Below are 20,871 nucleotides of genomic sequence, written 5' to 3'. Positions count from 1 at the left end.
CCCCATTAATATTTATTTGCAGTAATAACACACATATGTTAGTAACTTTACCAAAGTGTAATTGATGTATTTGTTGAATAACACCAAGACTTGTGTTTCAGGGTCAGAGGGGAGACCCTGGTGACGTGATAGATTATGGGACTGCTTTAGGTATGTCATGTGATGACTGAGTACGAATGTTTAGGATTATCACCTGATCTATTATTCATTCTGACATCCAATCCATGCTTGTTTTGAAACTGCAGTGGGGCCCCCAGGCCCTCAGGGTGAGATGGGCCCTCAGGGTGAGACCGGGGAACGCGGAGAGAAGGGTCTGCCAGGTCCTTCCGGACCTCCACCCAAGCCCAGCAGTGGTAAGACGGCACTTAGGGCATGACCAGTTCCAAATGCATGAACTGTCCTTTACTCTTCCTGTCTCTCTAGTTCTTTGGTGTCCAAAGAACGTTTTACAGTTGGAAAAAAATAAGCCAAACATTATTGTTTTGTGTGATTCCTAGGCTTATTTGTTGGCCACCCTGGGCAGAAGGGACAGAAAGGCATCAAAGGACCTGTTGGCCTTCCCGGAGCCCCTGCCCTGATCGCTGGATCTCCTGGTGATGATGGTCATCCTGGCCTTCCTGGAGCCCCCGGTCCTAAAGGGTCTTGTAAGTCAGTGTTTCCCAGTCCGGTCCTCGTGGACCTGCAGACGGACCACGTTCTTGCTCCCTCCCAGCTCCCGGTAGAGCAAAAATGTGGACTGTCTGGCAGGGAGCTGGGAGGGAGCAAACACATGGTCCATCTGTGGGTCTGCATGGATGGAGCGTTGGGTAAGTGGACACCAGTGCTATGGTGGGACCAAAGAAGAACAGCAGTGTGGAGAGGAGTGACCTCTGCTGCTTAGGGAGACGCCATGACGGGGGGGCAGATGGCTATTGTGTGCAGCACTGATGGGCAAAATGATGGTTCATGCATCAATTTATTTTTTATTTTTTGCTTTTCAGGGGAAATTCAGTTTAAAGGTTTACTAGGTGAAACTGGGCGTCCAGGACTTGCTGGATTGAAAGGTCCTAAAGGTGAAGCTTTGACATCTGTCTCCATGGCAGATTGCTTGTTCTTGCATTCTCAGCCTACATCCTTGGTCCGAATATCAAAGTGCTTCCCAGGTGAGGCCTGAGCCCATTTGAGTATCTCCTATGGGCCCCTTCCTCTAGGAGACCCGGGGCCCTGCCAGTGCAGTACTGTGGAGTCCCCACCCGGCCGTGCGGGCCCACCTGGGCCAGCCGGCACACATGGCGTCCGAGGCGAGTGGGGCCAACCAGGAGACAGAGGCCAGGCCGGACCACTGGGTGAAGACGGATTGCCGGTAAGCTGTGACCTTTTGGGGATGACACACAAGCCACTGTCAGATTAGCTATTCTTATTCACACAGGCCCCCTTATTCAGTATTATTCAAATTACCTAACATTGCTCATGCAATAGGTTGGTGCCACATCCTGGGTTATTCCCTGCCTTGCGCCTGTAGTCTCCGAGATAGGCTCAGGACCCCCCATGACCCTGAATAGCACAAGTGGCTTCAGAAAATGGATGGATGGATGGATGGATGCTCACACAGTTTTTATTAACTAGTAGAGCTTTGCACTATAAATGTCAGATACATTGTAACCCTTCCCTCTATTGTAAGCCGGATAAAAGCATCAAATAAATGAATAAATGTAATTTGGGGTTCAGTGCCTTCTTTATGTAACTGTAATTCCTGGATTCTGTGAAATCAGTTTCCCTTTTGGACACGGGATGAGATAATGCAGCATAAAACAAGCCATTTGCGGATGCAGCCACACATGCATGACTCCTTAATAAGCTCCTTCTCAATCATACATCTCCAGGGTTTCCCAGGTCAAGCAGGGTCTCCGGGTCCCAAGGGCCGCAAAGGAGAGCAGAGGGAAGCCACCGAAAAAGGTACCTGCGGCCCCCGGACGCCTGCCCACAATGTGACCTTCATTTCCGCTTCATAGGGAACAGCCTGTGATTCTTAGAGGCGTCTCCAGCTAATGACAGGGCTGAAAATGCTAACGGCGATAGCAAACAAGCAGGTGTTTTGCATGGTTGAATTAGCAGCCGGCTTGGTGACTCTCTGGGTGTTTCGTAGGACCTCAGGGTGACCCAGGGGACCCTGGTGTAGGAGGGGACACCGGAAACCCAGGTGAACCTGGACCTAGTGGATTTTCTGGAATTCATGGCATGCAAGGTCCTCCTGTGAGTCCCTCCTCTCTTCTGGAGGCTACATATTAACCGATGTCCTTTTTTTCTCAAGCAGCTCCTATATTTGTCACTATATCTGTTAATTCTGTAAACCTTTGTGAACTATTGAAGGAACCACTGAAGAACTACTGAAGGAACAAGTCATGAATAACACAAGTGTTAACACTGTACTTGAGGGGATACAATGTAGTAGTACACGCTTACTTAATGTATTAATTAACTAAGAGTTCATCAATCAATTATGATGGTTGATGTATTTCATGCAGGGACTATTAGTTAATTATTAACTAGTTAGTTAACTATTAACTAATATAGTTCCTAGATGGAATACATGACCCATCATGACTGACTAATGATGAACGTGGGATCAGTACATAAAAACACTTAGTTACTGATAAATTAATGCACTAAGCAAGCATGTACACATTATTTGTGTCCCCTTGAGTAAAGGACCTATGCTTCTACATCTTTGTAAAGCTTTGTGAACTACTGAAGGAACTACTAAGGAACTACTGAAGGAACTACTAAGGAACTACTGAAGGAACTACTAAGGAACTACTGAAGGAACTACTAAGGAACTACTGAAGGAATGAGTCATGAATAACAAGTGAAATACTGATCTCATGTTTGTTTATCATCAATAAATCATGAGGCATCTTATCACAAGTAGTGACTATATTTGTTCATGATTTGTACTTCAGTAATAACTGAGTTATTACTAAGTATTTGGGTCCCGTAATGTAAAGTGTTTCCCAGAAGTTCTAAATTGTTTGATTACTTATGGTTAAGGTTAGGGCTGGGTAGAGGTCAATGTTGTAATGCTGGGATTAGAGTTTTCCCCGTAGAAATGGATGGAGAGTCCCCGCAAAGATATAATTACAAACCTGTGTGCTTTTGTGTGTGTCTGTCTGTCTGTGGGTGTCTTTGTTCACATGTATCCTCTGGTTTGTGCTTCAGGGCGACAGGCCCGCTGGACCTCCTGGAGAGAAGGGAGTGAAGGGTTCTCCCGGCCTTCCAGGGCCCCATGGGGATCCAGGGAACCCCGGCATAGTTCTGGGTGCAGAACAGGGGCTGCCAGGTCCTCCTGGTGATTCGGGGTCTGATGGCCAAGCAGGACCCCCTGGCCCCAAAGGCCTTCCGGGTTAGTCCCTTCTTCTCCTTCTTAATCTTTCTTGATCTCTCTACTGAGTCTTGACAGTGCGCATAAAGGCATTCAGTTTTATTCAGCTGTGTATAGCCATACTAGCCTAACTGAACGATTAACAATATTTATAATAGTAATTACAGTCTGAAGTAGGGCTGCAACAACTAATCGAATTAATCGATTAAAATCGATTATTAAAATAGTTGCCAACTAATTTAATAATCAATTAGTTGGGTCTACGGTATTATACACATAAGTACAGTGGCTACCTCCTAATTTGGGAGCAGTAAGCTAACCAAAGCCGCGGTGGCAGTAAAGTACCATTAAGCTGAATGCCAACCGCCATAAAAGAAAAAGGTGACGAGAACCAATGGCGTGCCTTGAGTAGCTTACGTGATGAATTCTGGGAGAACTGAAAAAAACGTTTAAAAAATGCTGGAGGCGGACACAACAGTGTCTTGTTTTAATTCTGCCAGAATTTGACGATAATTTGCTGAAATTAGGTCGGAGAGACACTGATGTATTATGTGACGTTGTGGAGTTTTTGGATTATTTCATGCAATTATTCAGATTACTTAACGCAAAGTCTTCATTCACCACCCCCACCCCCGATTAATCGATTAATCGAAAAAGTAATTGACAGATTAATCGATTAATCGAAAAAGTAATCGACAGATTAATCGATTATCAAAATAATCATTAGTTGCAGCCCTAGTCTGAAGCTTCAACACATAAACTCAGTTAACTTACTGACGCCATGCTCTGCCGGGAGTCTTGCTACATTTCAATGGGCTATGGGCTCTGCTGTGACCTATGGGCTTGTAGCTTCAGCACATGGTGCCTATGTGCGTGTATGACTGGACTAACCCTAACCTTCCTCTGTGGTACCCCTTGCTCTTGGTTCTGGAAGGAGGCTGTGATCTGGAACATGGTGGTGACATGAACGCTGCAGGTATCGCCTCCAACTGCACAGCTTGTGCTGCCGTCGCCTCCTAAAACCTCCATGTCCTCTTTTTCTCTCTGATCTCAGTATCAGTTCAGCATTATACACCTCACCTTGGCTTTCCCATGATGCAGCAGCACATGCTGACATACTGAATGTCGTGTTGTTGTGGCGTAATTCATAAGACCCTTTCGCCGGCATGCAGTCAATGAGACATGGCCGCGTTGAGAAGAATAATGGGCCTTATGCAGTGTGTGATTCTTGTGATTTCACAGGAGAGTGCATTGCTCTGCCAGGGCCTCCGGGTGAACGGGGCCTTCCTGGACCTCCAGGCATCGATGGTCACCCAGGTAATGATGTTTCAGCTCCAAAACCGTTATTGATTGAAGAAATTTTCCAAAGAATGAGATGGTAAATATAGACCTAGCTCTGTCAGATCTTAAAAGCCTTTTTGCTGCCTCAGGTTCGCCTGGTCGTGAAGGGATACCAGGACTGCCTGGGGAGGAAGGTCTCAAAGGTGAGAGAGGAGATCCAGGAGGAGGGGTGCCAGGCCGCCCAGGTGAGTGTCTGATTAATCTTAACTTACCAATTTCTTCCTCAGTTTCACAACATCCAACTCTGTTACACCATGCTGGTGTTTTAGCACCTAGCTAATTATGCTATGGGCTAAAATTAAATGTTTTTTCTGATAATATTGTATATTAATGAGAATAATGCCCAGCTATACAAGAACTGTTCCAGCCAACCATAAGCTTGGACAGGGGTAGGTTATTTCTGTGTCACAGAGGTGGAAAGTTCAGGCCCAGAAAGTACAAATCCAGACCAAGGTTTTGTTTCAGCCAACCACTTGAGTACTCTGTGACTCTTTATGCTTAACTGGTTGGTTGTAACATAATCTTGGTCTGGATTTGTACCTTTTGGACTTGAACTTTCCAGCTATGTTTTGCCCCCTCAGATGTTTCAAAAACTAAATAAATAGCTAGCGAGCAGACTGAAGATCGTGGCTAGCTAGCTGGTTAGCAGAAGATGCTGTAGGAATGTGTTAATATTTAGTGTAGTGACAGTTTCTGGCCAACAGGGGGTCCCACACAAATGCATGGTCTGAGAGTCTAAGTGGAGGTAAACACAACTGCAGTGGCTGGGTGTATGTGAAATTAACCACATGCAAAAAAAATCATTATCATAAATAGGACAGAAATGTGCCATTTTTTTAAAAGACGGCATTTTGATGTGACAAACTGCAGGTTTTACGGGCCCCCGTGGGGATGGGGGTAAACCAGGTGACCGGGGCCAGCCAGGGACACCCGGTATTCCAGGAAGACCAGGCAAACGTGGGGATGCTGGACTGAAGGGTGACCATGGGGAGGTTCTGGACGCACTACCTGGGCCATCTGGAGAATCAGGACCTCCAGGACTTCAAGGTCTGAAGGGCATCTCTGGGGATCCTGGCCAACATGGCTATCCAGGTGAGAAATAACTCAGAACAGTACAAGGGGTCAATGCCATCCATCCATCCATCCATCCATCCATCACCCTTTCAACTGCTTATCCTGGTTAGGGTTGCAGGTACAGATCAATACCAATGAAATATAATTAACAGAGACAAAGTATAAATACAGATACAATCAAGCTGTTGCAGGTTGCTCCAACAGCCCAGTTCAACTTCAACCTTGCCCACAGGAATGTCTGGAATGCCTGGTATCGTTGGTTTCAAGGGTGAGATGGGTCCTCACGGTCTGCAAGGGGAAGAAGGAAAAGCAGGCCCACCAGGAATATTTGGCTACCCTGGGGCAACAGGACTGAGAGGGCCTTCAGGCCCTCAGGGGGCACTTGGTGAACCCGGTGAGATTCTCTTGGTTTTTGGGTGAATATCTGGGGATCTTGATGAACTGTGGTGAGAAATACATTATTTGTCTTGCCCTATAGGTATCCCTGGAGTTAAAGGGCTTCAGGGTGATTCAGGACCTCCCGGTCCAGTGGGAATGAAGGGGTTCCCAGGAGACCCAGGTGACACTGGTCTAATAGGCAGCGATGGGTCTCCTGGAGATCCAGGGGGAGAAGGCGAGTTCGGCTTCAGTGGTATGCCTGGAATGAAAGGTTTGTGTCTATCGCTCGCCAGCCCTGCAGTGGCATCTCATTTCTGTAAGCCATCATGCAGATGGTGAAGCAGTTTAAGGTAACATAGTTGCTTTTTATCTGCCGTTATCCAGTTGCAATTCTGTTCCCATGCAGGTTATAAAGGCTCATTAGGCCTGCAAGGCTTCACTGGAGAGCAGGGCCTCAAAGGTCTAAAGGGTCATCCTGGTCTGAAAGGCGAGACTGGTTTCATAGGTACTCCAGGGCAGAGAGGTGTCACCGGGCAAAGAGGCGAAAAGGGTAAGTCTGGGGACCATCTGCTGATCTGGTGTCTTATGTTTGATCATCTCTCATAGAACCAGCAGGCTAAGCTGAGTAGAGCTTCCTGAAGCCTGTAGTAATAATAGCATACATAGGGACTGGCCAATACACCAGAGGTTGCTGATGAAATGTCATTTATTCACACACAGATCTGTTGTGTTAGACTAGTGAATGGTGAAGTGGGCTTTATAAAATAAAGAAAAATATATAAAAGGTTATATATAAAAATATATAACCTTTGTGTATTGTTTATATGTGCCTGCATGTGTGTGTCAGGTGAGAGGGGGTTGGTCGGACCTCCAGGTGAAAAACCAACAATCCCAATAGTCATGAAGCTAGAGATGAAGGGGGTTAAGGGCGATCCTGGGAAAGAAGGAGTGAAAGGATTCGTAGGGCCCAGAGGTAAGCCTGCCTTTCTCAGCCCCAGACAGTCCACATTTTAGTTCCCTCCCCTATTTGCTCATTTCAACCATATGAATCATTCGGTCATCATCATTCATCGGGGTTAAATAACTCCTCCCCCCACACCGAATTAGGAAACACTGCACTAGGGCACTGATTGCTAGCCCTTAAAGGTGCATAGCATTGCAGCTAGGAACTCTGACTGGAGCTGAAGTCTTTACAGGGGTTGCACCCAGGTAACTGCTGATGAGAGGTTTCTCCATCTGGTTGTGTCTAACCCTCCAGGTACCAAGGGTATGCCGGGCGTGCCAGGTGTCGCTGGCTTGGATGGCTTGCCTGGAGAGCCCAGCCTGGAGAAAGGTACCCAGGGCAGTCCTGGGTCGCAGGGCCTGATAGGGATCAAGGGGATGCCAGGCCCCACTGGAAACCAAGGCGTTGAGGGGTTTTCTGGCTTGCCTGGGAGCAAGGTAAGTAGGGGCAGCCCAGCAGCACTTGAACACTGGGCATGGCTCCCGAATGATGCTCATTGGTGTTACGGTTACAGGGTGACAAGGGATCAATAGGAGCCTACGGACGTATTGGGGAATCGGGCTTGAAGGGGGGCAAAGGTATGAAACATACCGGCTATTACTGTGGGTCTCTGCCTATCAGATGCACGGTTACATTCAGAGCTGTAGCTTTCATCTTAAAATTGGAGGAGAATAACAGAACTGTAGTGTTACTCACTAGTTCAACGGTTTAACTAGGAGCTTGTTTGGGCAGGTGAAGAAGGCCCGATCATCAACCTGCCAGGTTCCACGGGACTGAGAGGTGAAGATGGTATACCTGGAGACCATGGTAAGTTATGGACAATGGGATGTGGATGCAAGGTACGCTTGTGTCCTGCCATTAATGCCATACTTCATTACAAAACCTGGTTTGTGAAACAAAACAACATTTAAAACAAACACCAGTGGTGCAACCAGCAGAGCAGTGCAGTTTTTACACTATGGGCCCAAATTCCCCAAATCAGCCAGACCTGAAGGATTCTTGATTGGGCCAAAAAGCAGAGGTAGAATAGTGTGAATGGACCAACACATGGACAACAGGGGTGGCCAATCTTATCCGCAAAGGGCCGGTGTGTATGCAGGTTTTTGGGATAACCTGTAGGTCAGCTGTTCGAACCCAGGTGTGAGGACTCTTCAGCCAATCAGTCCCCTAATTAAGAATCTAATTAGGGAGTTGCAGAGATAACCAGCATACACAGCGGCCCTTTCTGGAAAAGACTGCCCATCCCCTGTTTTAAGAATTATTAAAGGCCAATAAGAATCTCCATGCTGTGATGGGTTGGTGGCCCATCCCAGTTCACTCCCCGCCTTACACCTGTAGTTTCCAGGATAGACCTTGGACCCCATGACCCTGAAAAGGGCAACCAAGTACAAAAAAGTGGATGGGTGGAAGAATCTCCCGGCCGTCTTGCCTCCTCACGCACACACTTAGTGTGCCGCAGTAACTGTCGTAATTGTGCTGCTGACAGCTGTGTTTCACCTACAGGTCTTGGGGGACGTCCCGGTCAGCCCGGTGACCACGGCAGCTCAGGGTTCGATGGCATTGAGGGTATGAAAGGAGAACCAGGGCTGCTGGGGTCACAAGGCCACCTAGGTAAGAAGGAAATACACAGCTTTCTACTGAAAGACAGGAACCACCACCGCAACTGCTATGTGGGCAGCGTGTGCTTCAGTGGGTTAAACCTCTGTGCCTGTGATCGGAAGGTTGTCGGTTCCAGCCTGGTCTCGGCACATCTGCGGGAGCTGCTATGGGCGGCTGCCCTTCGTGGCCAGTTTGCTCTCACCCTCAGAGAGCAAATTGGGGGAGGGTTAGAGAGAATTTCCCCATGGGGATCAATAATATATTGAGTATTATCATTGTTATTATTATTATGTAGTAAATTGTTTTCCTCATGTAAAAATCAGCAGAAGTATTGAATGTTGACGTTGTGTTTTTAGGCTCTAAGGGAATGAATGGCTTCCCCGGCAGTCCGGGCCAGAAGGGCTGGCCGGGGATCCCGGGCGAGTCGGGCACTGATGGTGCACCAGGTCTTCCAGGACAAACAGGTGTGTGACTGGTCACCATGCACAGAAGCCAGTCATTATGACGGCACTCCATCTACCACGCCTGTCCGCCAACGCTCGTCACTTATGCCTTTTCGTTTCTTTGTTAGACTAATTGTAAGTGCTGTGTGTCTTTCTTGCAGGTTTTCCTGGTCTCAAGGGTATTTTTGGCCTGCATGGGTTGAAAGGTCAAAAGGGCACCAAAGGACTGCCAGGTACTCCCCAGTTTGAGCAGGGCGACGTGAGATCCATGCTAAGGCTGACTATTCATAAAAATGAAAAATTCTGTATTTGAAAAAGAACCAGCTGGAAAAATCATGGTTCTTTTTTAGTAACACTCTACCTACAGCTCACCTATAGTGCATTAAAACTGTCAGTATAGGAATTAATAAAGCATTAAGCATCTTGTGTTGATAGTCATAAGGTATTATGATGCTGAACATAATACTTCATAAACTAAAATGAAGCTCATCTATATTGCACTATAAATACCTTTGTAATGCATTACAATAGTCAGTATAAGTATTAAGGATATGTTATACTGCATTTTGAAGGTTTCTTCAGTGATTGTAGATGAGAGCTTCATAGAGCATTTCTTATGCATATCATGGCTATGTGTTATGCCTTTTTATAAATATTTATAGCCATGTCTATAATGCTTTATGAATGCATTATAATGTGTTATGGATGTGTTCATAGAACCTTATAGACATGGCATTCATAGAAAGTGTTATTCTTTTTTTTCGACAGGCTTGGATATCTGGGGACCTGAAGGTGAATCCGGAGTGAAGGGAACTAAAGGAGGGTTTGGAATCCCAAGTCCTTTTGGTGGCTTGCCGGGGTCAAGTGGCAACGTCGGCCTTCCTGGAGATCCTGGTTAGTTTGAATACGGTGGTTAGATATTCCATTGAAACCTTGAAGATGCATTGTGTGCAAACAGCCAGACCCTGTCTCCTTACCCTGGGGTAATGAAGCCAAGTGTCAGTCTGCCATGGAACATAACAGAACATAATTTTGCTGGATACATGCTCTCCTCAGGTGTTCTAGGCTTACCTGGACTGCCAGGGCCTCCAGGTCTACCAGGACCACAGGGAAGCCGAGACAAGAAGGGCTCACTTGGAGACCATGGATTTCCTGGAGCAAAAGGAGCTAAAGGTGGGTCATAGATGGATAGGATGGCACCAAATCCTCTAACTGATGGAAGCTTAAGGACTGATAGAATACTATCTAGATACTGGAAGCAGTGGAGGTTGGGGATGTTCTTGTACTGCAGCTTCATTGCTGTTTGTTTCTGTGTGAGTTGGATCATGTATGATGATGATGTTTCACAGGTTACCCTGGGGCACAGGGTCCCCCCGGGGTCCCATCTTCAAAGGGGGAAAAGGGGGACAGGGGTCTCCCTGGAACCTTTGGAGAACAAGGGGAGAAGGGTGATTATGGAGATAAAGGGCATCCAGGGGTCAAAGGGCAAGATGGACCCTCGGGACTGAAAGGTACAGGGTCTGGAACCTTCTATGACTGTGCTGTTTAGCAGCTGCACAATGGATCTGTAGTTTAATTACGTAATTGAGGGGATTTAGCTGGTGCTTTTTTAACTGAACTGTGACATATGTCCCCCAAAGGTGAAAGGGGAGAGCAAGGAGAGATGGGGACTCCTGGGCGATTTGGCGTCCATGGAGAATTGGGTCCTGTCGGTCCCAAGGGAGACACTGGACCTCCAGGTAACGCCATCGTCCTGCTTGGGATGATAATTAATAATGTGTCAGGAGATATAGCATCTAATCAGAAGCGGTGCGGAAAGGCACTGGCAGTGACCTCAGCACGAGGCTGCCTGTCCATTGCGGTGCTCATTCTCATCCTGATTTTTCTCTAATGGGACCTCAAAGGTTTTCCTGGGGAGACTGGCTCTCAGGGTCCTGCCCCCCTCCCTGTCAAGCAGATCGGTGAGAGGGGCCCCATGGGCTCTCATGGTATCCAGGGCCCAAGAGGAAGGGCTGGAGAGAATGGCCCCCATGGTCCCCCCGGTGACCCAGGTAGATGACTCACTGTCCTCCTATATGACATTTGTTGTTGTTTATTATTATTATTTGTATGAAGAGAATATATAAGCTTGTCTCAGTTCTCTCAGTTCTCTGAATGCTTCGCTGAAGCAGTTCAGCTCTATGCAGCTGAGCTCAGCTAAGACCAGTCACCAGTCCAGCACCCGGCCCAGTACCTACCCTCCCACCCAAACCCAATCTAATGTGTAATTCTGCCCTCATGGGGGCCCTAAGGGTACGTTGGACAAAAGGGACAGAAGGGCATGCCAGGAGTGAGTGGCAAACCAGGGACACCGGGTTACCGTGGCGATCAAGGACTAGTTGGGCACCCTGGTCTGCAGGGCCTTGAAGGTAAGGATGCGTCTGGATGGAGGAGGGGGATTTGAACTGGGGAGTATGGTTCAGAATACCTCTGCCTTATCACCCACACTGACAGCAAAGGCAGAACATTATATACGACGCCAGTCAAAAGTTTGGACACAGCTACCCACTCAAAGGTTTATCTGCACTATTCTCTTATTTTACAATAAACATGTCAAAACGATGAAATAACATACTGTATATGGAATTATGCACTGACCAAAAAAGTATTAACCAAAAACAAATATTTGTGATCCTATTTTTGTCCCATGAGCAAAGCCCTTAACCCCAATTCCTCCAGCGACTGGCTGACCCTACTGTCCCCTCTATGCCAGTTCCATGAGGCGGCCTCCTGGGATGCTTTTCCAGCCGTCCTGAAGGAGCTCCCACGTTTGTGCTGAGCTCTCATTGGTCATTTTTCCTTCACTTTCTGGTCAAACTCCTCCAAATCCATTCCTGCTGTGTTTAGGTCAGGCAGCCAGGTCATGTGATGCGACACTCTATCGCTCTCTCTTGTAGGCGGGTTGGCGTGTCCACACTTTTGACTGGAACTATATATCGAGTGCTGTTGGTTCCATAAACTCACAAAAGGCAAAGTCCCATTTATACAACCTTGTCAGAATCTCTTTCTAAATCATTCCCTCCATCTCCTTCTCTTACCCCACCTCCTACTTTCAAGCTTGGTATATTCAGAGTAATGGGGTAATGGTTCTGAAATCGAGACCAAAAGTGGAATACAAACATTTATGTTCTCGTGTTGAGGTTCCAGAAGGCAGAACCTCAACACCCCTTGCCCGCAACCCCAACTTAATGCCAAAGATGCAGCCTGTTGAGCTCCCATAACATTACTAATGTCATAAAACTCATTTTTCCATTTCGCAATGAACACTATATAAATCACAAAATTCTTATTATATTTAGAGTTAGGGCAAGCTGTATATTTCGTTAATATTACGCTTATCGTATTATCTGTCACATGACTATTTTGGTCTAGTCATGATTGTTTGATCATGCATGGTAAAAGCCAGTCTAGTTTCATTATCACAAGATGGACAATAACCACAGAGCCCTGGTGCACTTTCATGTCGGCGGTCTGGGAACATTTTGGTCATCCAGTGGAATATAGGGAAGGCAACCGTGTCATAGATAAAACGCACGTAAATTGTCACATTTAAAAAAAAGCTTCCTCAGCTGTCAGACAACGTGTAAAATACACAAGCTCGTACCATAACCCCGCCCCCCCCCCCCCCCAAAAAAAATAAAAAATGAGGTGTGACCTGAACTAACCGTGGATTTGGAGAATCATTACACCCCTAATTCAGAGTCTGTTTTCATGACGGACAGAGCAGAGGTCACAGTGAAGGCGAATCAGCGTCGCTCTCCCCTTGTCCCCTTGTCCCCCGTCTGTAGGAGAACGAGGCCAGCCGGGCTTCCCGGGGTCCCCAGGGATGCCAGGGCGCAGTGTGAACGTGGGATACCTGCTGGTGAAGCACAGCCAGTCCGATCAGACGCCCATGTGCCCGATTGGCATGGCAAAGCTGTGGGAGGGGTACAGTCTGCTTTACTTCGAGGGCCAGGAGAAAGCCCACAACCAGGACCTGGGTGAGTCCTGCCACCTGCCAGGGCGTCAGGATCTTCACATGTTCCTGCTGCGAATCCCACATTCTGATTGTGTGTTTTGACATTGATATGTTCAGGCCTGGCTGGGTCTTGCCTCCCGCGTTTCAACACGATGCCGTTTCTGTACTGCAACCCCGGGGACCTCTGTTACTACGCCAGCCGCAATGACAAGTCCTACTGGCTCTCTACCACCGCCCCCATCCCCATGATGCCTGTGGAGGAGGAGGAGATCAAACCGTACATCAGCCGCTGCTCGGTGTGTGAGGCACCATCGGTGGCCATCGCCATCCACAGCCAGGACATCACCATCCCCATGTGCCCACATGGCTGGCGCAGTCTCTGGATCGGCTACTCTTTCCTCATGGTGAGGCGTCGATTCCTTGTTTTGTGCCACACTGACTCCGGCTTTAGATACCCCAAAGGCATCTGGCCCCCCTGCACGTGCTCTGCAATAAGGGTCTGACCCCATCTCTCTTGCTTTTCCCAGCACACGGCGGCGGGCGGCGAAGGAGGCGGTCAGTCGCTGGTATCCCCCGGCTCCTGTTTGGAGGACTTCCGCACCACGCCCTTCATCGAGTGCAACGGGGCCAAGGGGACTTGCCACTACTTCGCCAACAAGCAAAGCTTCTGGCTGACGTCCATCGAGCAGAATTTTCACAGTAAGCCAGAGTCCGAGACACTGAAGGCAGGTCAGCTCCTGTCCAGGATCAGCCGCTGCCAGGTATGCATGAAGAACCTGTGAAGCCCTAGACCCCAAACCCTGCCCCCCCCCCCCCCCGACTTCTTTGGATCTGCAAAAAAAACAAGACGAAGAAGTGAACAGGACAAAGAAAACACCGAATCCTGAGAATGGCGGCTCCTGAACTCACTTCATGCTTGAAATGGTGCTTAAGTTATTACCTCAGTCATGTGTTTAAAGGTTTCATCCGTAGCTAAAGAACATACAGCCAGACCAAAGATTGATGCACTGCTTCTTTTAACCAGTCCTTCAATTGTTAGCTTGGAACAGAACTTAGCACTTCTGCAGAACCACTAACACTCTTCATCTGGCAAATGGAACAAATGACAGATGTTTGCAGATGTGATGATTCAGTTTCCTTCCATAATAGTAGGCTTATTTTGCCATAACAATCCTTTAACACGTTTTTCATTCCAACACGAAGCCTCCCCATCAACTTTTTATGAAGCTATATTAGTTTGTGATGTCTGCATTAAATCTGTATTTAAATAACTAACACAGTCTGTCCAAAAATGCACTGAAACCATTTTTAAAGCTCTGTCCACTCAATTTTTCCATTTTCACTATTATGGAACCGTACATACATGTAAAATGAAGACTGCGGGATTCAAAACATGAATGCTAAAACTTGAAGAGTTGTGTGCAGTCTAACAGTACAAGCAACATTTTAATCATTCATTGTATATGTGCCGTTACAATGTTTCATAAAGTATTTGATGTAATTAAGAAGTTGTTGGTTCATCTTCAAGATGAATTGCTAAATACATTTTCTTAAAAAAGTCAATTTTGTTGCATTCCTGTTCAAGCCTTCCTTGCACCTTGACATATGTGCACACTAGAATGAATGAAGTAATGGCTCACAAAAAGAAACCAGACGACCACACAGGATCTCCAATAAGCTTTTTCAGGGTCACTACAACCTATTTCAGTGATGAAATATACACTCATGTATCAGTATGTTTTAGTTTAATAAAAGGGGTTAGTTCATCCAAGTCATTCTGACAAACTTGTGTTTCTGCACTCAAGATGCAACGCAGTATTACTTCCCTTTGTATGATACATGAGGATGTGAACAGCCAATCACAGCTCACAGTGCAGGGAAGGACCGCCCCTAATGAACTCTTGTCATTGGACAGATGCAGAAATTCTGCCAGACCACAGTGGTTTGGAACACACACTGAGCCACAGAAGCAGTGCTGCTGGTAACCAAGTGAAGATTAGCACAGGAAGTGAAACACAGCTGGCAAAAATCACAAAGCCCCCTCTCTCCAAGTCCAATGAGACACAGAAGAGCCAATAGCCAGATTATAGTTCTTTAATTTACAATGAAAGTTTTAAAATTTACATCTTAAATAGTCACATTTATAGGGCGATTAGGTACAATTTAAATGCATCCAATAAAAAATAAAATAAAAAAAAAAAAGCCTGTTGATGTCACAGTTGGGATTCTCTAATAAAATTCCTAAAAACAGAACTGCTAGTGATTTTGGTTAGACACCATGGTGAAAGCACATACATTCAGTGATTTAATGGAACGAAGGAGGAAAACAAAGCCACCTCCGTTATCCATGACTCGCTCATGGAACCATGAGCAGAGAACCCACAAAATGATCACCGCATGTGCGTCTTCAGGAATGACAATCCAAACAGAGACGCCATCAGCTTTTATGTACTTTGTCCCCTCTGCTGTTGGGTGTGTATTGCATGCGTGAGGGGAAAAGGTAAATCACAGTTAAAGCACAAGCGATGGGGAATGTATTAGGGGCACCGCTGACGTCTTCGCTGGGCACTAAGAGGTGTGCTAGTCTGTGCTGGGAGGAGAGGTCAGGAGCAGCAATGGCTTTTGGCTTTGGCCACGTCCGCCGACTGTTCCAGGTCGACGGTGGAGATCTTCTCATCGTCCCTCTTCTTCATTATGGAAGGCAGCACCAGGTCGAACAGTGTCTCAAACAGCTGGTCCACGTTGTAGCCCGTTTTGGCGCTGGTCTCAAAGCACATGCTCTCGGCCGGTAAGCTAGTGCGTTCGTCCAGCATCTTGTACCTGAGGATGCGGCGGTAGAGCGCCATGGCGTCCTCTCGGTGCACCTGCTTGTGCGCGCTGGGGGAGGCTGGAGGGGTGGGACACACGCTGGCCGGACAGCTCTCCTCCTGCTCCCCCTCCTGCTCGACGGCCATGGCGTCGGTGAGGTCGGCCTTGTTGCCCACGACGGCGAAGATGCAGTCGTCGCTGGCGGTGTCGGTCAGGGACAGGAAGCGGTCCTCCAGCTCGGCCAGGCTCTGCCAGCTGGTGACGTCGTAGGTGAGGAGAATGGCAGACGCACCTCGACAATACATGGATCCCAACCCGTGGAACTGTTCCCGACCTGAACCACGCAGAGAGAGAGAGAGAGAGAGAGAGAGAGAAACACACACACAAGCCAGTTAGACATGTAGGCCTCACTCAAACACGCCATTGCGAGGGGGCGGTCGTGAAAACGAACACAGAGGGGGGACGGCGAGAATTCATTCGCCGGAGCTGAACAGAAGAAAACATTGTCTGGAAAACATGCAGAAGTCTTGGTCTTCACCACAGTACATAAGGTGCCATTGTCTGTCTGAAGGCGTTTGCTGTGTGGCCAAACTCTGTTCCAGACATTTTTATCGTCTATCCCAAATTTTTTTTACAGAAGAACAGCATTCACAGGGAAAAGTTTAATATTCATTACTACTTTTCCACCTGGGAAGGGCATTGCCATTAGAAATATATATTTATGCTCAAACAAATAAAAAGGATGTGAGAAGCACTGCCAGAATGGGAAAAAATGGTTTCTCAAAAGGCTTTATGTCAAAAGAAAGCAAGCAGTATAGCAGTTACGACCAGAAACCCAATAACGTCAATCCCATCAACACTTCAAACTGTGAAGTTATACATGAAAACAGGAAACATTTAAAGGCTGCCTTCCTCTAAAAAAAAAACCCCTCATGCAGCATCACGCTTGTGTTTAGCTACATGACTCAGCATTCAAAATTTACACGGTCAACAAGGCTTAAAGCGGACAATCCCACATACCCAGAACCACTCCTATTCCCTCAATGTTAGTTCAGTGCAGCCATGGGACTGATAATACTCAATGTCAACAAGCGCCAACAAGGGCCGATAGAACCTGCGACTGAAGCAGCATTCTGGGTTTTTTTTTCTAAATCCAGAACAAATCAAAAGCTAGATCTAAAGCATCCAAGTGACCATCATCCACAACAGTTCATATCTCAGTTCCCAGTTAGAGCGCAATTCAGTTGGCTTGGATGGGCTGCATGTTGTCAGACTGAAAAAGTTTCATTGTTTTTGGGAAAGGATGAAGTACAAATAAAAACACCATTATCATCTTGTTCATATTCACAAAATTAAAGTAAGAGTATTACAGTAACATTAGCTTAACTACACCTTAAACCAGATTTTAACCAAATAAATGGCTTAAATTAACGGATTCCGCTCCCCTTACAGATCAGAAAATGCATTTTATTTGGTTTATTACTTTAGTTAAGTACCAGTAAATACATACATTTATTTCACAATTTTATATTTTCTATGAAATCGCCGATGCTCTGTACTTGGTTAACCACACTCTTTGCAGATCCGGTAAATGAACTCCAGGCTGTCGAGAGGACGTTACATCTTCCATAGCCAAAGAGGTTGTAGTTATTGGTTTTGAAAAGGTTGCCTCTCTTTTTTGTGGTTAGGGAACAGTTATCAGCACCCATTACAAAAGGAGAACAGAGAAATGGTTTCAGATGCTGCTTTATAGCTCAGTCTATTTGTGGGGAATAAAATCCAGCCTATTGTACAACACTGGGGGAAGCTACTGGTATATCACCCTTTGCTCTCTCTCTCGCTCTCTCACACACACACACACACACACACACTTTTACCAATATACTTTTACACGCAAAAGATTTTACACATTTTATGATTGTACAGCACTTTAGTCAGCACTGCCTGTTTTTAATGTGCCTTATAAATAAATTTTTGACTGACCAAAAAGCTAAACATAAGTTATATTCATAGCATATGAGTGAATTCTGACCTAAACTAAGCACATACTAACAACGTGACTGATGACTCAGGAGAGTTAAGTTCCGTTCACAGTCTAGGCCTGGCAGCCTCACATGGGTCCAGGATATTTTATTATTGCTACATAACCCCATGTACAACTTAAAAGGTTGTCAGAATTTCCCAGAAAAAACACACCAAGCCGCCGGACATTTCCATACACAGTTGCCAAATGATTCTGCCTCCTGTCAGACATGACATGCCGACCAGAACCCATTTAGTATTGCAATACCGTCCAAATACCTCCATTAACGCCACAGACGTTCACTTCATCAGGCGGGCACCGTTGTAACGAGCTTATCCTGCTCGGTGAGGACTATTTCACAGTCACACACAACCCGGCAGGGTCGTCACGGAGGTGTCCGTTTTATATGAATAAAAGGACGGACACAGTTTCAGGGAACCATCAGCAGGATCGGTTTATCACACAGAGCACCGTTCACACGTGGCTTTCTCCTAGGAAGAATTCAGATATCTACATCGTCAATGACAATTGTGGATAGGAAGAATGTCATTGTGGATATCTGAAATGCTCTTTTTAACTTGGATGAACTGAATTAGAGGTATCTGCAATACATATTCAGTCTAGCGATTAAATGTTAACACGGCCACTTAGGCCTATACTGCTTTCAAACCTGTAGCTAAACTCACTGACTGACTGAGCGCTAGTCTTCAGCGCAACTGGCCAGGTGGTATAGCAGATAAGGGTTTGGCACAAAGTAGAAAAGTGTCTGCTCCTAACTGGCCCAAGAAGGAAAATCATGGACTACACCTTGAAGCTGTATCGTCAGCATAATGAAATCATGAGACTCAAGTTATCACGAAAGATAAGGGGAGAGAAACCCCCGCATAAAAGAAAAGCACACAGACACAGTAGTTTCTAAGCAGAAGATTTAGGCCTGCCAAGGCATAAAGTTAATGATTAAAGCAAAGTGTGGCATTAATTTAAATGACACAAGATAAAACTTGAGCCCTGCTCATCCCTCAGCGTTGGTTAAAAATTCGGAGAGCGCTTGTCTCCCATTAACCTGGAGCGCAGCTTATACGCGTGAAACGCGACCCGAAGCTGCCCGCCCACCTTTAAATTAAACCCCCTGCAAATCAGTCACTCGATGCACGTAAACACTTAATATTTTCTCACTATTTTTTCTGATGTAGACCATGTTAAAGACTTCGGAGCCCTGGAAATGGAATATTACACACTATGCAAAAGCTCGTTGCTGAACTACAAAAACGCATTAAGCGTCGTATTATGGCTCTCCGTTTAACGTTTGGTTTAATCTTTGCTTTTTATCATTGTAATTTATGGGTATAAAGTAGTCAGCGCTGAAAACATGTTTAGAAATATTTCAGAAAAATCCGTTAATTAGTGGTAAGTTTAGGTGTCAGGTTGCTCGTGCAATTAGGTTAATTGCCCGACGGTGGCAAAGAGTTTACCTGCAGTGTCCCAGATGGAGATGTTGTAGCGTCCCCACTGCTTCAGGAAAAACGCCCCTCCAACGGTACTGATGGTGTCCTTAAACTTCCTCTCCATGTACCTGTGCAGCAGAGAGGTCTTTCCAACATTCATGTCACCGAGGATCACCAGCTTAACGTCGGGTTTCTTCATCTTGGCATAGTCCGGCATGGTACTCCGCGAACGCCGCCTTTTCAGCCTTACCGGGGACGAAGTTGCTCTGTCTATGGTGTACTTTACTTTCATTAAAATACGGAAAGGGCCTGTTTTAGTAACTTTAACCAAAATGTGTTTCAAAGCTCGGCTAGGCTCTGAAACATGGTAGATGATTTTCCCTGAACTAGTTAACAGACACGGAGTCGGGATTAGTGGCCGTGCCGACCTGCCTCGTCCTATCGATACGTTCCCTCTTCTCCGCCCGACCCCCTGCCTTGTCTCCCTACGGCTCCCCGTCTTATATTATATAGCGTCTCAGCGGTCATGCATATTGCGATCAGCTCTTCAAGCATTTGGGAGTAAACTCCTTTGGCGATGACGAAACAGGAAGCCAGGAAATGGGTGAAATGCAACAGTGTGACCTTTTTAATGAAATCAAAGTAATGTGACGCCACTTTTGGGATACGAGAGATGATTTCGCCACGAAGTAAAGCACAGAAATGTGGGCAGCATGTACCCTATTGGTGGGTGCGATTCAGCTTCAGATAACACAGAAATTAAAAAAAGAACTGAAAGTAATCAGGTTATAAATAGACCCATGCATGTTCTATGTTATAGTGCGTTCATGAACTAACGATTCGTGGTAATTTCCAATATGGGTTTTCAGAACATTTTTAAATGCTCTTAAGGTAGCCTACATGGTGATGGCAACCCAGTGTTAAATTTTAAAAGACGAAGCTGAAGATGTTTCTTTAAAAATGATTCTGATGCAATAAGTAGTTGTAATATTTTTCCAAGTATGTATTCTGCCGTTATCACGGTTACATAGCACACACATTGTTATGAGAATGAGACCAGTTTCTAGAGACGAGAAAGAGTAGCATTTCGTTGGTTCTACTCTGGGTTGTTTATGGGCCAATTAATCCACTGAAATAAAACTATACGTACTAAAATTTCGACGAACTGAAACTTGCTGATTCCACAACCTTAATTGTTTGATGTACGTCCACGATCATGCATGATCGAGACGACAGTGCTATTAACAATATACGTTAGAATTACTGGCCAAAAATACATAAAAAATATAACTTAAATATAACTTTACTGGAGATCGAGAAAGTCATGTGCCACGAGAACTATGCGCAATAAGATGTTTTATCGCTTGCAGGAATCCCAACACTAACTCTAAGAACTGGTATC

At 46.0% G+C, this 20,871-nt stretch overlaps 2 protein-coding genes across 3 annotated transcripts in view; one reads left to right on the top strand and one right to left on the bottom strand.

Moving 5' to 3' along the window:
- Window positions 1-14,756, top strand: part of col4a2 (collagen, type IV, alpha 2) — a 49,471-nt gene extending 34,715 nt beyond the window's left edge. The window contains exons 18-48 of one of the 2 annotated variants that reach the window (XM_023825952.2): window positions 102-150; window positions 246-353; window positions 498-644; window positions 981-1,052; window positions 1,191-1,342; window positions 1,863-1,935; window positions 2,126-2,232; window positions 3,196-3,379; window positions 4,293-4,334; window positions 4,601-4,675; window positions 4,789-4,884; window positions 5,570-5,791; window positions 6,006-6,167; window positions 6,252-6,422; window positions 6,558-6,701; window positions 6,999-7,124; window positions 7,410-7,591; window positions 7,669-7,732; window positions 7,887-7,961; window positions 8,658-8,765; window positions 9,110-9,217; window positions 9,358-9,429; window positions 9,965-10,090; window positions 10,253-10,369; window positions 10,546-10,707; window positions 10,837-10,935; window positions 11,101-11,247; window positions 11,488-11,604; window positions 13,024-13,215; window positions 13,311-13,597; window positions 13,721-14,756. In XM_023825952.2, the coding sequence (XP_023681720.2) occupies window positions 102-150; window positions 246-353; window positions 498-644; window positions 981-1,052; window positions 1,191-1,342; window positions 1,863-1,935; window positions 2,126-2,232; window positions 3,196-3,379; window positions 4,293-4,334; window positions 4,601-4,675; window positions 4,789-4,884; window positions 5,570-5,791; window positions 6,006-6,167; window positions 6,252-6,422; window positions 6,558-6,701; window positions 6,999-7,124; window positions 7,410-7,591; window positions 7,669-7,732; window positions 7,887-7,961; window positions 8,658-8,765; window positions 9,110-9,217; window positions 9,358-9,429; window positions 9,965-10,090; window positions 10,253-10,369; window positions 10,546-10,707; window positions 10,837-10,935; window positions 11,101-11,247; window positions 11,488-11,604; window positions 13,024-13,215; window positions 13,311-13,597; window positions 13,721-13,975 (4,041 nt within the window). In that variant the 3' untranslated portion in view covers window positions 13,976-14,756. The remainder of the gene's footprint in view (window positions 1-101; window positions 151-245; window positions 354-497; window positions 645-980; window positions 1,053-1,190; window positions 1,343-1,862; window positions 1,936-2,125; window positions 2,233-3,195; window positions 3,380-4,292; window positions 4,335-4,600; window positions 4,676-4,788; window positions 4,885-5,569; window positions 5,792-6,005; window positions 6,168-6,251; window positions 6,423-6,557; window positions 6,702-6,998; window positions 7,125-7,409; window positions 7,592-7,668; window positions 7,733-7,886; window positions 7,962-8,657; window positions 8,766-9,109; window positions 9,218-9,357; window positions 9,430-9,964; window positions 10,091-10,252; window positions 10,370-10,545; window positions 10,708-10,836; window positions 10,936-11,100; window positions 11,248-11,487; window positions 11,605-13,023; window positions 13,216-13,310; window positions 13,598-13,720) is intronic. The other variant, XM_023826036.2, reaches the window with a different exon arrangement.
- A 515-nt stretch (window positions 14,757-15,271) lies between these two features.
- rab20 (RAB20, member RAS oncogene family) lies at window positions 15,272-20,737 on the bottom strand. The gene is made up of 2 exons (XM_023829012.2): window positions 19,497-20,737; window positions 15,272-16,335 (listed from the first exon to the last, which is right to left on the bottom strand). The coding sequence occupies exons 1-2, from the start codon at window positions 19,759-19,761 to the stop codon at window positions 15,797-15,799; spliced, it is 804 nt and encodes a 267-aa protein (XP_023684780.1). The 5' UTR covers window positions 19,762-20,737; the 3' UTR covers window positions 15,272-15,796.
- Window positions 20,738-20,871: the final 134 nt, after the last annotated feature.

The sequence above is a fragment of the Paramormyrops kingsleyae genome, chromosome 1, assembly GCF_048594095.1.
Source record: "Paramormyrops kingsleyae isolate MSU_618 chromosome 1, PKINGS_0.4, whole genome shotgun sequence".
NCBI classification, from domain to species: Eukaryota; Metazoa; Chordata; class Actinopteri; order Osteoglossiformes; family Mormyridae; genus Paramormyrops; species Paramormyrops kingsleyae.
The sequence above is the reverse complement of the archived record's forward strand: the minus strand, read 5'-3'. Positions and strand labels throughout refer to the sequence as shown.

Coding starts and splice junctions, on each gene's coding strand:
- rab20 (XM_023829012.2), bottom strand. CDS start 19,761: ATGAAAGTAAAGTACACCATAGACAGAGCAACTTCGTCCCCGGTAAGG. Junction 16,336..19,496: donor CTCCATCTGGGACACTGCAG/GTAAACTCTTTG, acceptor TGCGTGGTTCAG/GTCGGGAACAGTTCCACGGG.